Source organism: Xiphophorus hellerii, chromosome 21 (assembly GCF_003331165.1).
Source record: "Xiphophorus hellerii strain 12219 chromosome 21, Xiphophorus_hellerii-4.1, whole genome shotgun sequence".
NCBI lineage: Eukaryota > Metazoa > Chordata > Actinopteri > Cyprinodontiformes > Poeciliidae > Xiphophorus > Xiphophorus hellerii.
The window spans coordinates 13,781,050-13,798,133 of record NC_045692.1 but is presented as its reverse complement, the minus strand read 5'-3'; the positions used below and the strand labels follow the sequence as shown (position 1 = coordinate 13,798,133).

The 17,084-nt window shown below is 40.4% G+C and overlaps 1 protein-coding gene across 2 annotated transcripts; it reads right to left on the bottom strand.

Moving 5' to 3' along the window:
• Positions 1-836: 836 nt before the first annotated feature.
• Positions 837-16,857, bottom strand: wasf3b (WASP family member 3b). Of its 2 annotated transcripts, none has more exons than XM_032551630.1 (10): positions 16,755-16,857; positions 9,736-9,882; positions 7,266-7,400; positions 6,953-7,106; positions 6,197-6,314; positions 5,748-5,929; positions 5,398-5,673; positions 3,633-3,955; positions 3,011-3,158; positions 837-1,757 (listed from the first exon to the last, which is right to left on the bottom strand). In XM_032551630.1, the coding sequence occupies exons 2-10, from the start codon at positions 9,866-9,868 to the stop codon at positions 1,619-1,621; spliced, it is 1,608 nt and encodes a 535-aa protein (XP_032407521.1). In that variant the 5' UTR covers positions 9,869-9,882; positions 16,755-16,857; the 3' UTR covers positions 837-1,618. The 2 variants fall into 2 exon arrangements, with proteins under 2 accessions (XP_032407521.1, XP_032407522.1); XM_032551631.1 differs by having other exon boundaries at positions 1,624-1,745.
• Positions 16,858-17,084: the final 227 nt, after the last annotated feature.

The following is a 17,084-nucleotide window of genomic DNA, read 5'->3' as shown; positions in this document are numbered from 1 at the left end:
TCACTTCATAAAAAAATTGATATTTTTCTACGTTAGCCAATATGCAGCCGGAAGCCACAATGTAGTCCAGGGCCGCAAAAAAAATGATTCTGAGGGCCACAAATGGCCCACGGTCTGCAGTTTGGATACCGTTGATCTAAACCCTTGAAATGTAGCTAACAGGTTATCGCCCTTTATATCAACACTGATTAGCTAACCCGCTTCGGTTGTGGAAAAGCATCCCCATAGCATGATGCTACCACCACTATGTTTCACAATGTTGGTATATTTAGGGTGGGTTCATTTTCAAATGTTTTTTAATCTCAGGTAAAGAAAATTACATACATACAAACTACTGCATACAAAACATTGTTGAGATATTTAGAAAATAAGTTCCCCTCCACTTCAGAGTTCACAATGCATTGTAAAATCCTGATAAGATAAACTGAAGTCTGTGGTTGCAACGTAAATGTGGAAAAGTTCAAGAGGTATGAAAACTTTTGCAAGGCGCTGCAGGTCAGACGCATCATAAACCTTTACTGTTTACCTTTTGGAGAATAGTCTATTTTGTTACGGTCACTCAGAGGTTGCATTTCCTTTTCCCTCCTTTCAGGTGTCTGTCGTTGTACGACACGAGCGCGCTGTAAAAGCCTTTCTCTGAATGTAGTATCTATCAAAGTCCTCTTGAGTTTCGTTTCTGTAAATAGGACCTGCTGAACAGGAGGGGGGCTTCTTACCACCGTGCATGGTGCTACCAAAGCTCGTCAGTCTGAGGGGGAGAGTTGGGTTGCACCATTTATTTTTCTCTGTTAACGTTTGATTCATTTGCTCTCTTCAATATGCAGCAGATTTGATTCTTTTTTAAGGTTTGCCGACTGATGGGAAGGGCAAATGTTTGGGAATTGAATCGACCCACAATCGGGGAATGTGAATCTCTTGTTGCAGCTGTACTGACAAGGTTTTAACTGCTGAGCACTTGAATAAGGGCTTTGTATCAAGGAAAGCTGATGAACTGCGAGGTTGGGTGTAATTATCGTTTTTTTAACACCTTGTTTATCTACTTAATGCATTTATTTTGTGATAATAATGCACAAAGATGTGAACAAAATTGTTTTGTTTTTTTATATCAGTGACAAGATGTTGGACCAGCAGGACGAGGCGTCTTTCTTTCTGATGGTTACTAATTTAGAGCTAAGTATCAAAACACACAAGGGCCTGTGAATGTCTGTGTGAGAGTGAGAGTGTGTGTTGCTGTTTATTTTTTTATTTTTTAAGATGGAGATGAGGTTGAAGTCACAGTTACAGCATCTTGTGTAGACGTAATATTCAATGTGAAATGCACTTTATTTTTTTGGGGGGGGGGGGGTGAAAATGGCACAACGAATAATTTATCTGCAAAACGAAACTTATTAATGATAATCAACCTGCACTAACCTAACTGAAATATTGTAAAGGAAAAAAAAAAATGTTTATGTGAACGTGGCGTCTATTTTTCCAAGGTGTTAGATGTACTTTTTATTGCTTTGGTTAGTGCACTCCACTGAGAGATCTTGTTAATTTTGTATTAAAGACAAACATGTGCTGTGCATAAAACTCCTGCCTCCACTGATTTTTTAAAGAAAAAATTTCTAACCAGTGTTTATTTTCCATCCTCGTCGTGGCTCACTGCCCTCCTTTTATGCGCTCTTCTGTTTCCTTGGCAACTCCCTTCATAGCAGCACTGTTGCGATAGCAACCGAAATCCTGCAGCCAGGTGTGTGTTGCGTCTGCGACGAGAGCTGAGCATTAAAGAGACGTGACGGCTCAGCAGCGATCCTTCATTCATGATTTTATTTCTCTTTGGGTCAGAGGTTACAGAGTTACAAACTAAGCCCCCACCCCACATACACACACATACACACCCATTCACAGCAGGGAGCGATTGCAAACGCAGGTGGCTCATTTATAATAAGACATTTCACAAATAATCCCTCCATTGACAGCTTTTTAAACACCAAACTTTGTCACATTACAGTAAAAAACTTTGATGTATTTTTATTGTATTTTATGTAACAGGCCGACACAAAGCGGTGCATAACTGAGGTGAAACTAACACAAAATAGAAACAAAGTTGTACCACAAAAATTATGTTTTTATTCATGAATAAATTCTAAAGATATGACAGGTGTTGTTGTTGTTTTCACTTCTATGTTCACTACTTTATGTTGGTCAGTCACACAGAATTTTAATCAAATGTATCAAAGTTTGTGGTTGTAAGATGACAAAATCTGAAAAGCTTCAAAGGGTATAAATACTTCTGCAAGTCACTTTAAGCCGGGGTTCTGTGGAGTTGCTATCTGCGGTCAGTATCTTTAGCACAGCAGAAATCCATTTAGGATCTCAGTTTTTCCAAACAGGTCATTTAAATGGTCACTACAAGTAAGACACTGATTACCAGTAACAATCCCACAGAACCTCATTTTAAACCAAAGCAGATCTGCCCCTTTCAAAAAGCCACCACTAAACTCTCCCTATACTTCCAGTTATATTTATCTACAATTTAAAGACTTACCTCAAGATCTATGGTATACATACACAGGTATTTCAGTAAAAACACTTTAAAAAAAAGATAAGTACACAGGTTAGGTCAAGAGGAAGGTTTTCTAATAGCTCTAATAGTTTCAAGCTCCGACTATGCAGGAAGTAATCACCTTCACATGGTGTGTTATAGTGTTATAATATAGAAACATCTACTGGGGTTTATTCACAATGCTTCAAAGTAATATAATGAAGCTCAGTGGTTAACAGATTAAAGAGTGGTCGATATTTGAAGTTCATGTACAGTATTTTTGCATTTTCCAGCTTACATCTTACAGCTAATATTGACCCTACAGCATGTGATTGTGTTCAGGTGCAGCTTCTGTGTTTTACAGCGACAGTCTCTGATGGTCTGTGGGTGTGTCACAGTGAGTGTTCCTCAGCGTGAGCGTGTGGTTAAACGTGTTTCAGTAGTTCTCCTATTGTTTTTTTTTTTTTTGTGTGTTAATCTGACCAATCGTTCTCCTCCAACTCCGAGTCGTCCTCCGAGTCGGAGTATTCGACGGCGATGCGGCGCGACAGGATGGTGGCCACGTCGTTCCCAACAGGCTCTCTCTTAGCCTGCTGCTCCTGTTGCTCCTGCACCTTCTTCAGCTGGATGCCTGCAGACAGAAAAGCACATTTTACTGACACGTTCATGAAACGGGGAAGAATTATTCTACAATAGAACAGCTCTAGAATAAACTCAATCTCTAATTGCAAATTTCAAAATACTGCACAAATTATCCCAGATGTATTCCTTCTTCTCTTCCAAGGAATCACAGTATCTTGTAACCTTTCAAAACTGGCCTTTAAAAGGTTCACTTTTTCACTCTGTGTCTGTCTTTACCTTTATGGCAGCTTTTTGTACTGAATATTCTTCAAAAGATAACGACACTGGTTGATCTTTTTAGTATTGACAATCCAAAAAGATGTAAATTGAGGTTTGACATAAAAATGAATTAAAAAAAACAACAACAGAAAGACGTTTTTACTTATTAAAACCACTTTAAAATATTAGAAAAATGTTCCTCAATAAAAGACAAGTGGGTTGCTTCAACTAAATCTTCTCCTGCATTAAGTCGAGTAAATCTTACCCATGCGTATAGCAGCCAGCAGGTCACTGCGAGCGTCGTTGACAGCCGCGTTCTCAGCCTGCGCCGCGGAAGACATCTTGTAGGACGTGGAGTGGGAGGCACCAGCTGGGACGAGTGGAGGCGGTGGCCCCGGGGGGCCGGGAGGAGGAGGAGCCACTTGAGCTCCAGATACAGGTAGCGGAGGCGGAGCGTAGCCGGCGGAGACGGCCATGGGGCCGGGGGACATGGGGCCGCCGGGTGGTGAGGCGAAGGCCGTCTGTGCAGAAGGTATGAGGGGTGCAGGGGGCGGCGGGGGAGGGCCGGTGTTGGCATAGCCGTCCATACTGCAGAAGAAGACAGAGGGATGAGTTAACAGAAACCATAGCAGCCAGCAGCTATACACTAGGGGGCAGCAATAACACAGAGTTAGTCATTTCATGTTGGAGCCTGAGCTGTTAAGTATTTTTGATACCAATCAAAAGCAGGCACTATTTGAACAAAGAAAAGCCATTTGACAATAAGTGAAAGCTCAGAGCTGTGTGAAAGAAAAGAAGTGAGCCTTTGTTAGCTGGATCCTGTAAATTAAATCTGGAAAGTGTCCAGGGATTAGACAATTATGTCCCCTGTTTCTCATTTGTTCTGTCATTAAAATCTAATTGCTCAAGCAGAATAATGAAAGAAGGTGAATCCTTCTCAGGTAATGAGATTTTGAAAAACACACACATTAAAAGCATCAGAACGTTTTAAGATTAACCTCAGAGGAACAACAATACAGCTACTGGAGACCAGCTGAAGAAAGAGATCAATGTGCTGCAGATTGAACCTTAACCTCATGGAAACATAGAGAACGAAACATAAAGTGATGCCGGTAAGCCTCATTTAGTTAAAGCTATAGTGAGAAGAAAAAAGAAAGCTGAAAATGTGACTGGACTGTTGGAAGCCCTTATATTATATTTATACTATATAATGTTTAAAATTAGTTTATTTTAAAGGGGCAGTGTTATGTAATTTCCAAGTATATCGTGCCATTTTATAGCACAACCAAGTAAGTATGTTACCTTCTGTTGTAAAAATGCTGTATATAACTAACATAACTGAAAAGAAACTCTGCAATTTGATGCCTTGAAATTGGACCGCTGTCTCTTTAAAAAGCTCCTGTTTATCCAACACTCTGCCTTCAGCACATCATCACAACACATTAATTATCCCGTTTACAGCAATACTTAGGAGCGCTGGACTGAGAAGTAGTTTGCATGAAATGGAAATAGGTGAACTTTCTATGCAATCCTGATTGGTTGCCAAGGCAGATTCAAGGAAATATCAAATACAGTAAATAATCAAGGCAATAATCCAAGTTTTTGATTAAAAAAATAACATATTGCATAAAATTATCATTTTTGATACACCCCTTTTAATAAATAAATATAAAAATATTATTCTGGATTTTTAAAGTAATGATTTAAAACCTTTAAAACTGGCAGAGAGTGTTTTTAACTGTAAAGCTGTAAAGTACTCCTGTTTCAATGATGTAGGTGTTTATGTTGAAACAGTGGAAGGAAAATGTTTAATTGGTATTACCATCTACTTGCTACTCCTAGATAAAGGTCAGACCTTTGGAGTAAATAACAAATAATTATTCTGTTATTAACAGATTCTCCTCCAGAGCTAGCTTGGCTTTCTCAGCTGCTTCGCTAAATGTTCTCCTTGTCCAGTTGGTGAGTTTAGGTGGAGACCTGCAGTGTTGGTAGTTTTCTCCAATCTAACCCCTGCTTTAAACTTTATTTACCAGTAGTCCATTGGTGGCAGAGACATAGAGCCACCATTCATGGCCTCAGCTGGTGGAGGAGGCAGAGGGGCTTGGTGGTGGTGCGGGCGGCCCAGCGTCCCGCCCTGGTAGGCCATCATGGTCCTGCCTCTACTGTCGTGTTCGCCTCCTCCCCGGGGGGCGTGTCCTGCAGCCATCTGGGCGGCCAGGATGCTGGGCGGGGGGCCGGAGTAGGTGTGGGCGTGGCCGGCATGGTTCATGCTGTTGGGGTAGTGATGCTGATCCACACTGTGACCCCTGAGAGAAATAATATAGTCAGTGATAGGAATAAAAATAGTTTTTAAAAGATCCAGTTTTTGTTCCGTAAGTACCTGTTTTCTGGTGACATGGATCCTTCAGAGGAGGCGGCTCTGTCTCTGTGAATTGTGTGCCGGTGGTCTGGCCTCAGCTCCTTATCCAGAGCCATCATGTTCCACTCCTGCCGACGGTTCCTCGCTTTGCGGACCTTCTTGACCTCCCTCTGCAGAGTCCCATCCACACAGCGCCTCTGCTCCTGCAGCAAAGTGTAAGAAAAATGCAATATAACCTCAAACTCGACTTGGAAATAAAATGTTCTCCAAAAGTTGTGGTTGTAGCACTTCTTTTTTTGTGTTTTTAATGAAACCACGTTCCACTGAAATTACTTTGTTTTACTCCTCATAATATCGGAGAAAGTTGTGGTTGGAAAGCAATTAAAACCTCATAAGCAGATTGCAGACAAGCACTGTGGGAAATCAAAGCCTAGCACTGATTGGGAGAAGATCCCAGCCAGTTTCATTACCTTCTGCTTCCTCTTCTCTTTCCTTTTGTCCTCCGTGTCCTGCAGCATCTTTTCTTTCCACAAGTCAAAAAAGTAGGAGGGGTCTGTGTAAAATTTAAGGGCTTCCTTGTGATCATCTCTAAAAAATAAAAAAACAAATACGGAGGTTATGATATACAGATCTCTCCATTGTTACAGTTCAGGTTTATATTCACTCACCATCAACAGGAACGAAATGTTATTTTTTGGCTAACAAAGAAACAATTTAGGTTCCAGTGTTACCTGTTGTACAATTAACATCAATTTAAGCTTTAAATTATTCATTAGAAGTTAAATATCTGCATACATCCCCACTAATATTTGGCATACTTCACTTTTCATTGCCATCAATGAGATCCTAGTAATATTTAGGTCGGATAATTGATGATTGGGATGCACGAGTATGAAAATTTGGGCTGATATTGTTTCCAGTATTAATATTTTATGTGGACTTTAAATTTTGTGAACATTTGCAGAGCTAGATACAAAATCTATAGCAAAAACTGAGCATAAGCCAAGATTAAGTTAAAAGCAATTAGAACTAGAATATAAATAAAAGAAGAAATGCCATCATGTTTCTTATTACCTTATAAAAACATAACTGCAAATTGACTGCTAGAGCACAAACACTTCAATTAAGCTCCGTTAAGCTCAGAATCAGGGCTTGTGGTAGAAATGTGGTAGATTTTAGTATAAACAGCCAGCAGAATGTCAGAGTTCAATGTGGAGAAGGCGGACCTGTAAGGAGTGAGGATGGTGAGCGGTGGCGGCTTGTCGCTCAGGTTGTACATCTCTTTCACCGGGTTGGGAACGCTGCTCTTGGACACCACCTGCTGGTCTTGAGTGGTGGAGCTCTTAAAGGCCTTCCTCATGTTGATGTCTTGCAGAGAAACTGAGAGAACAAAAACAGCGAGATAAAAACGGAGAAATGGTTCCAATGTTATTAAAAGAAAAAGGGCTTTCAGTTATTAGAAATCATGAAAAACACACACACAAGACTGACATCACTTTGGTGACAGATGGCGGCTTGCTGTGCTATCCTTCTACCCACCTTCCTCCACTGTGGAGTCCAGCTGCGTGACTTTGACGGCGAGCCGGTCGATACGGTCCTGCAGAGAGTTGGCACGCAGGTAGAAATTGTTGGCCTCATTAAACAGTTCGCCAAATATGTCCTCTGCATGTTTACCTGGAGAAAAGAGGTGAGGAAAAAAAAAACTGATGGGAAACTGAAGGAGGAGGACGGAGACTTTAATCTTCATTCCAAGCCGAGCGGATCCCCACAGGGCCTGAGGTCCGATCAATACAAAGATAATGTGATACAACGCATAACGAGAGTCGAAGGATCAGTGCTGGGAACTGTAACTCATACGACTCCATAAAGAAATTACCTCATGAATAATTTAACACGAGTCAAATATAAATCATCCAAATCGATCTCAGTAGATATTAGTGTGCAGCAAGTGACCAAAAACAGCTGCATTCGTTTAAGCCACCAAATTTCTACATTTCTTAAAAGAGAAATGTAGAGCGACTAATTTGGAACTAAAACCTCTTAATATTCGCACATAAAAACACCTGTCAAATCTTTCTTCATTTTGTTTTTTTGGGTTTTGTGTCTACCAGCTTTTTTTTGCCTCTCGCTCAAACTCCATCACATCGTTTGGAGCGCTTCACTGAACTTCATCTCTATCAACTCTCACCAGCTTCCCTGTCCCCGCTGAAGGAAAGCATTCCCAACATCAAGATGCTGCCACTACAACATACACTGCTAGTTTTCTACCATAAAGCATTTTGAATGTAAAGATGCAAAAGTTCAGATTTGGTCCCATTTGACCAGAACATGTTTGCTGGCTCTCTGACAGCAAAAACAAAAATTACTCCAACAATGGTTGGGTTTGTGGGGCCGTGGCACCTCCTTCCATCCTTTGGGGGCGCCACTGAACACATGACTTGTGAAGGATTTCATTCAGGGGCGTAATAAAAAAGACAGAATCCTAATTTAACATTTTTTAAATTTTATTTTGCATCACTTTTATTCCGCTTCACAATCACAAACTACTTTGTGTTGCTCCTCATTAAATACCAATGAAGTACATTAAAGTTTGTACTTCACAACCATGGAGAGCATCGAGTTCAAATTTATTGCCATATTTATGGGGCGAGGCAGATTTACAAAGGTAAAAAAAAAAAAACTTTATTATATAACTAAAGCTTCTTAAAGAGAATGAGAATTTTTTTTAAGCTAAGCAATGCAATTCACAGCCGTGGCTATGTGGAGAAAATGTAGGAAAAACTGACTTATCCTAAAATTGGAAATTGTTGCTCACTGGAACCCTGATTGAAATCAAACAGGGGAAGTTTCATTATAGTGTAACTATTTCAGTGCAAAACATTACATCCAATGTCCTATAGAGAACACAGGGCTATTTCTGTCAGGCCTGCTGACAGGATAGGCTGCAGGGAAAACATTTAGAGGAAGGAAGAATCCCAAATCCGTCGTGCTGAGCCCGTCGGCCCCGGCCTCTCGTTACGGCCCTGCCGCGCACACATGTGCACAAAAGCATCCACAGTGAACCGAGTATGTAGATTTCCTCTGTCAGGCCCTTGAAAGCATTTATATTTAACCCACACAGCTGTTGCTGAGAGGCCAACTCCCTCAGCAGGAACTTGACACAATAAGACGCAGACAGAATCGATACGAAGGGGCCAAAAAAGCAGAGAGGATAGATGTTTTAATTTATCCCACAACAAACTTTCAGCACAGTTCATGCGAGAGTTGGAAAATGAACGCCGCTAAGTGCTAAATAAAAACACATTAACAGTGTGTTGATGTGTGTGGAAATAGGAAGTGGATGGAAGATGGGTGGCGCTGTAAAACCTCCATTTTGCAGTGGACCATGATATCGACAGACCAGCGCGTAAACAGCTTTTACACAAACACACACTCCGACACACACACCCAGAGTAGCAGCTCGGTCACATGCCCGCCACTGGATGGATAAGGTCCTTTTGCGGCGCTGTCTGAAATGATTACATTTCAGCGCTCTGTGTCCCAGTGCGAGGCTGGCGTAAGCCTGCAGCGAGCCCTGTGACCCCTCCACCACTGTAACCATGACGACATACAAATCAATCACAGCTTTAGGATTAATGATGAAGCCGGCGCAAAGAGGATCCGCAGAGTATAAACATCATCATGCTAAGCTTAATGGGGGAAAACCCCGAAGGTGCTGCTGTACTTTCAATCTGTTTTCTCTTTTAATTTATTCAGATATTAATATTTTATGCATCAGTTTGTTTAATTGAAAGTCGCCTGCAATTAGTTGGAAGAAGATGCTTTGGTTAAAGGAAACTACAACTCAACAAAGAGGGCAGTGCATCACCCGAATCACACCGTTCCAACATGGTGATGGCAGCACTATCATGTGGGATTGCTTTTCTTTGGCTCGACTGTGGAAACTAGAGGCAACAAAACATGAAGAAGGGGTGTAAATACTTTGCCTCGGTGAGTGTGTGTCTCTTACTCAGGCTGCTGAGCTGGCGGATGATGGCTGACAAGGTGTTGTTCATCACACACTCCAACTCGCTGCCGATGCCGTCCGGCAGCGCCCCCCGGCAGAGGTGACGCGGCTCGATGTTTCTCTTCACCAGCGGCATGGCGAGGCCTCAGACTGGAGGGAGGAGCAAACACACACACACACACATCAGATGAGACACAGATGTAGACTGTCAGCATCTAATCTGCTGAGGCGTTAATGAGCAAAGCATTGATCAAACTCCTAATTACTTCAATGATCAATGCCGAAGTTTATATATCGGAAAGCAGTCTGATTTCCCAAGAGTGACATTTAATTGCTTAATGTAGAAACGTGTCAGTATCCTGTCACGAATTGAAACCGATGAGGAGCAACAAAACTTCTTCTAAAAAACTCTGGAAACATAAAGTACAGCATAAAATATATATAAAAAAAATTTTATTACCTTTTACAAAAGAAACTCAACATTTTTTTGCCTAAAATGCAAATAGACAGCATTCCTTTAGTGAACACTTGATCATTTGTAGCAAAGGATGCTTCTGCAGCTAAAAAATCTTCTATCAACATGTGAAAAACTCAGCCCTTCGTTGAGGAATTTAAACCAGGTGAAGCTAAACCTTTTCACCAGAAGAGTTCTGGGTATTATATATTTTTAAACAAAGTGGGGTTTTCTTCTTAAGTGCAAAATGTATGTACTTTTTGCACAGTTTTGGCTTTTACTGTGTTGTTCTTTCAGCAAATGGCCTTTTGTAGAGTCTGTATCTAGATAGCTATAATCATCAACTAAACTAGTGACAAGACATACTGACAATGGCAGCAACATGCATTGAGGATGTTTTTCTTCATCCAGAGTTAGGCCAGAGTAAATCCTTATGTTAAAATGACCCGGTTAAAGTCCAGCCCTAAATCCAAGAGAAAATCTGTGGAAAGACTTGAAAGCTGATGTTCATAGACGCTCTCCTTCTAATCTGACCGTGTCTGAGCTTTCTTCCAAAGAAGAATGGGGAAAAAAATTGATGATTCCAGATGTGGAATGTTGGTAGAGATTTCCAGCTGTTACTGCAGAGAAACGTGGCTCACATTTGCACAGGTTTGTGAATGTGCAAATTTACAAAACCTGGTTCACACTTGACCTCAGGTAGGGAAATGTGGTTCATATCTGATGTTAGATTTTTATTTAGTTTGATGAAAACGATGTATAATTTTCCTTTAAGTTGGTATAGCCCATAAAATCCCTACCCCAGATCATTACCCAATGTGTAGCGGTAATTTGGTAAAACGTGAAAAAGTTCAAAAATGCTTTGCAAAGCACTGTATGTTGTGTAAAAACAATTTGTGTGTGTGTGTGAGTTGTTGATGGGGAGATTGTGAACAACGACCAAAGCCAAGATACTCCTGGCGACCGGAGGAAAGATTAAAGCATTAGTGATGGGAAGATACAACATGCCAGCTAATCCCAGGCTAGCCTGTCACCGGCCCAGCTGGAAAACTGTCACAGCCAGAGATTCTGCTTAGCACAAAGAAAAACAGAAATAAAAACAAAAACTTTAATACACCCAGAGGCACAGCTCTCTTTTCTTTGGCTTTCTGCAGACAATAAACTGTGCTTTGCTCCCATTCCCTGCAAATCTGAACATGACTGCCTCAATTAGCGCTCAGTCGCTGTAGGATCACACACTCTTACTCTCTGAGCATCAGAGAGCAGTCGTCTTATCAGCCCCTCTGCCTGCTTCCTGTTTTTCCAGCTCGAGTCTTCTTCCTGTTTCCTGGTCCTCTCTGGTGTCACAGCAAACCTTCCAGTCTCAGCTCAACGCTTGGAAAAGAACAATACAGTCACAGCTGGAGAAGCAACCAGAAGGAGAGTTTTCCAAACGAAATGTTCCCGAAAAGATCCAGGCTCAGTTATGGTTCCAGAGTGTTTTTACTGCACAGCTTTTCTGCAAAGGGAGAAAAGCAGGTTGCATCGACACAGGAGACCTGGCAGCCCGACAGAGGGCTAATAATAGCAGACTGGCTCATGAAACATAGACAACACAGAATAAAAACCTGAATAAAATGGAATTCTTGGCAACAAATTGAAATGTACAGTACTGATCCTCCAAGAATATACGAAACTCCCAAAGCCTTAGAAATGGCTTCATAAACCTTTCTGGCCTAAAACAGACCTGCCCAAATGTGTTCAAACCTCCAACTGACTTAGATTTAAAAATAGTTTTATTCAACAAAGATGCTTGTAGAAAACGAAACAGGTGAAAGATAATAAAACAATATAAAGTAGAATCTATTTTGAGAAACATAACTTAAGTTTTTTTTGGTTTTTTTTTAAACTTGAATGTTGAAAACTATTCACACTATTCTCAATAATTAATGGCGGTTCTCACAGGTGTTTTGATGATTGATCTGTGTTGATGCACTCCAGGTCTTTGAGGTAGGAGGGCCGCCTTTCCATCACCCTAATCTTTAGCTTCCTCCACAGATTTTCCAGCAGATTCAAGTCAGGACTCGCTGTTAGTAATAATTACTCTCCATTAGGAAGAAAAATTTTGGTAAAATTAAAAGATTACTTTGAAAAATAAATCTGTCGGAATTTGAATAACTTTAAGCTTAAAAGTCAATGTAAATGTCATTGATTCTCAACTTTTCTTTACTTTCCTAAGATCAGGGCATGATGTGTTGCTTTTTTAGACCCTTTTGGCCCACTTCTTGTTATCAGACAGGTTTAATTAAAAAGATTTCTCGACTCTACAGGTGTGGCAGTAGTCAGCCTTGGTTATGGCCGGTGAAGTCGAACTCAGCTTTCCCAAAAGCGTGCTATATTGTCATCACTCGTGTTCTCTCTGTTTAATGTTAAAATTCATTTGATAACCTGAAACATGCAGGAAAAAAGCAAAACAGAGTAAAACCTGTAAAAGGGTCAAGTATGCTGATTTTTAACATGATGAACCATAATTTCTCAATAGGAAACCACAGTAATTACATGTCATCTGTTTAGCTATCAGTCACCCGCAATGATTTCCACCCACAGACTCCTAACTAGATCCGGCAGCATCATGCCAACAAGCTAAAACAAAGTGTAAAATTACACCCATAATGGGCTGCCACAAAGAATGACTAATCCAGCCAACAAGATGCCTGAAGTGTCCCAAAACCACGGCTTTCAGCTTTCTGCATGAACATTTTGGAAACACTGAGCTTTCTGTTGGAAAGGAGGTGATGCAAATTAGAAGATTGCATGTTTTTGCTCACACTGTCTGGCTTGCATGACAATCACACTGATGAGGCGAAATAATGAGCAACCGGAGGGTTGTGGGGGGGTGGGAGCCTTGTCTTGCTTGTGAGACATGAGGGGAAAAGAGGAGGGCACTCTAAACGAGGCGCAAAGCGGGATAAGAGTGTGACAGATGAGATACAGTAAATGAGACGGTGTGTGTGAGAAAGAGTGTGTTTTAAGGGTGAGTGGGAAAGAGACAGCAGAGCATATACAGTATATGTGTGTGTTTCTGTGTTTGTGTGATGGAGACAGGCTGGATTGAGTGGGGGGATGGGTCTGGAGAGGGACCTCAGGGAAGCCACTGAAAGGTTCCCGGGACAATAGAGCTCCGTTCACACGGCAACAGCACTAGCTCTCCCATGAATCCCCCTTCCCTCCACCTTCCTCTTCCTTCTCCTCATCTTCCTCCCCAACCTTCTCTAAGTCCCCCTCTACTGAAAGCAAAAGCAAGCTAGCGCTCCTTTTTCTAAAAGGGCTGAACTCAAACTCGACAGATATCCTCGCTCCTGTGTTTAAGGTGCCCAACGCTTCCTCAGGGTCATGTGTTTGGACGCTTTAATTATTCCAACACAACATGCACACCCCGCCCTTCACCAAAACATCACACCAGGTAGCCTCTCAAATGTCCCATTAGCTAGCCCCAAAAAAAACAGCCTTTCATCCTCCGAGACGTGACACTCAGGCTGCATCCGGGACGAAACTCGGCTCCCCTAGTAGTAAGGGCCCGGCCGCCGGGCCCTTACTACTACAGACCTGAGAGCTCCATTAAGTTCTGAAAGGCGGGTCATTACCAATTTATGCTCTACGTCCAGCTTCTCGTGTCGGAGGCTGTTTTGCTTGTTCTGATGTTATAAATAATGCATCCTGGATTACGTCAGATCTCACTGCCCCAAATACGATGTCTAAAAACAAAACGAGAACCAGGAACGTCTACTGGTTCTAATAATATTCAGGGACAAACATACTGTAGTGGAATATGGGAAAAACTCCTTTAAATATAGAATCCTGCTGGGGTGAAAAGAGGACTCTGATGTCTGATTTTGACCTATTTTTAAATTGAAGAACTATAGAATATAAAAGAGACCAAAGTGAAGCAGGTGATGTGACAGAGCTAGTAGTTACACGATTATCACCATTCACGCCTTAATGTGTCAGCCCCCAAATTTCACCAACTATACCAGAAGTGTTGATACTAATATCTACTGCAACCTCTTTAACAAAGTTTGTACCTTACTTAAAAAAATTGCTGCACTACGTGAAAACCAATATTTTATATATTCTGTATAAACATATAAAAAGAACTACATGACTGCAAAAAAACACTTTTGTATCAATTATGATACCAAAATAGGTTTTGTTAAAATGGTCAAATGAACAATCAGCTTTAAAAAAAAAAAAAATTTCAGACAACAGTTTTGTTGTATCAGGCTTTAATCAGTTTTTTTTTTAATCGTCAAACTATATTCAACTGAGTGGTATGTTGGGAGATTTTAATTTTTGAGTAGAGCTACAGGTTTAAGACAGTATAAATTTCATTCTCAGTGCATGTTATTAATCAATTAATTATTTCTCACTGTTTAATGTCAGTCATGCACATAGCACTGAACATGTTGCTGCAATGATAGAAAGCATAACTGTGGAGAAAGTAATAGCAAAAATGTTAAAACAGTTAAGCAACGACTACCACATCCTAAGTGGTTTTCCTTTTTTTTTTTATAAACCTTTACGGTTACATTTAAATTAGACATCTATTGAAATACTGGGAAAAGAATGTAGTGGGTAATTCAATAAAATAGCAATATTTGCCTTTTTTCTCCCTAATAATCTGGCTGTTTTAGGTTGCTTTTTTATTTTTAATATTGTAATACATGCTCTACGTCCAGCTTCTAGTACAATTGAGAGTTTCCGCTTTGGAACTAGTTTCACATGGAGTATTATCTGTGTCGGACCACTGACTGACACAACCTTCTGTAAGGCAATGTGACAAGCAAGGAAAATATCTGATTGCGATCTTAATGTTAAATGTTGTATTGATGATATTTGCAGTTGTTAACCCAGATTTTCCACACTCTTACTTTTTCTTTTCTGGCTTCTTGCTGCTGCTAACACTTTAGCATCTTGGCTGCTGCTGTCTCTATCTTAACTCAATGAGGGCAAAAAGAGCAAAGGAAGTCGATTCAATAGGGATGCATCGATAAGAAAATTTGGGACGATATCGGTATTTCTGTTGCATCGATATTTTATATATCTTATACGTTTTCCTATCCTATCGACACTGGGAAAAAGTGACCACACCGTCGACATCGATTCCCTTCTTCACTATCAAATGCCCGTACAAATACCACATGGCCAACCTCCTCTCCTCCCAAAAACACATAAACAAATGACAACAAGATGGAAATAAACATCGTTAACACCAGTTTACTTATGGGACCAAATGGATATGTTAAGAAATGACAAACATCGACTGATACTGTTTTTAATACATCTATATCATCCCTACTCTTCAATTTACTAAACATCTTAGTGGTACACAGCGCTTGCATCCAATGTAGTCCAAAATGTATTTGGTTATTTGGCCAACCAAATACAAGACACCTAAATGCAGCTCAAATGTGGTTGGGGTTGATTAAATGTTAAAATATATCTTTTGAAAAAGTAACACTGGTGTATAGGTTTAACTTACAGTGTTACCCCATTGAGATTTTTGTGATTGAGAAAGGCAGAAATCCGCTAACTAGCTAACTGTAACCATTACTGTGAGGAGAAATCTACCCTTTTTAACATAATTAGGATTGATCCTATTTCTACAGACAGATATGATACTGACTGCAAAAACAACTCTAACAAACTCCACTTAGTATTTTTAAAAGGTATCTCGGTTGTAAGTAAATATATCAATTATGTTTTGATCAAATACATATCAAAATAAAAATAAATATTATGAAGGCACAAATCAGTGTGCTATAATCAGTTTAGAATAAAGTCAATTAGATCTTGTTATCTATTTTTGCTTTAAATTGCTGTGCAACCACTTGAAAACCGTAGTATTTTTACATAAACTTATACTGTAGGAAATTATTGCTTGACTAATCAAAATGTTGTTAATGCAAACCCAAGTTTAGCTACTTTTTTACTGTAATAATAATAATAATTTTAATAATAATTTTTATCCTTACCATTTCCAGGTCAGCCACTTCTTTGCTATTTTTTCTTTCTTCAATTTATTATTTAGATGTCTAAATTTCACGTTTAAGCACTCTCTTCCGTTTCCCTCCCCTCAGGCTGACAAAAGCATGCACACACATACACAGAGGCGTAAATTGATGGCAACCGCAATCAATCACTGTTCCGCACCGTCGCTTTTCGTTACCAATGGACTGACCCACATCTGTTCATCTCTCGCTCCCCAAATTTTCTACTATTTATAATCAAAATTTAACCTGGCGTCTTCGATTGGGTTCTCTAGCAAGCACTAATTTTTATTTTTTGGTTAAATAGCTTCAAAGTAACCTGGTAGCAGGGATAATATTCAATGTTTCGGGGTCGTGTATTATATTCTCCAACGCCGGGGGTCCGCTCTGACTGACCACTTTGGTTAGCTAGCTTATGTCCAGTCTTCCGACTATTTAGTTTGGTCAAATTAGACCAGAGTCTGCAGAAATGTCTACATAAATGTCACTATTATAATAAATGGTGTCACTGTTGATTGTAAAAAGTATCATAAGGCCCTCACCAGAACTTGAAATATTAGAAGAAATCACTCCGTCCGCATGTCCCGTTAGTTACTCCTACTAGCTCTGCCATCCTATGTCCCCAGCCCGTCTGGCCACTCTGGGGAAAATCCTTTGAGGATGAAAACACGCCCACTATCCATTTCGACCAATCATATTTCAGAGTAGAGGATTTATTACGTAATGGACGTTCCAATTAGCCAATGGGATTTCTGTAAGAGATTGACTGACAGGGAACCTCCCCAGTTCTAAAGCAATGCTGAGAATGGAAGAGGCGGGGCCACAGCTGGGCGTTGCTCAAGGGATTTTTCCCCATTCAACTAGCATGTCTA

What these genes read in the sequence shown, in the direction of transcription:
- wasf3b (XM_032551630.1), bottom strand. Translation starts at nt 9,868, where the DNA reads ATGCCGCTGGTGAAGAGAAACATCGAGCCGCGTCACCTCTGCCGGGGG. An exon ending in CTGCCACCAATGGACTACTG is followed by an intron (nt 3,956 to 5,397) that starts GTAAATAAAGTT and finishes CTTCTTCTGCAG; the next exon opens with TATGGACGGCTATGCCAACA. An exon ending in GCTGGCTGCTATACGCATGG is followed by an intron (nt 3,159 to 3,632) that starts GTAAGATTTACT and finishes TTCTGTCTGCAG; the next exon opens with GCATCCAGCTGAAGAAGGTG.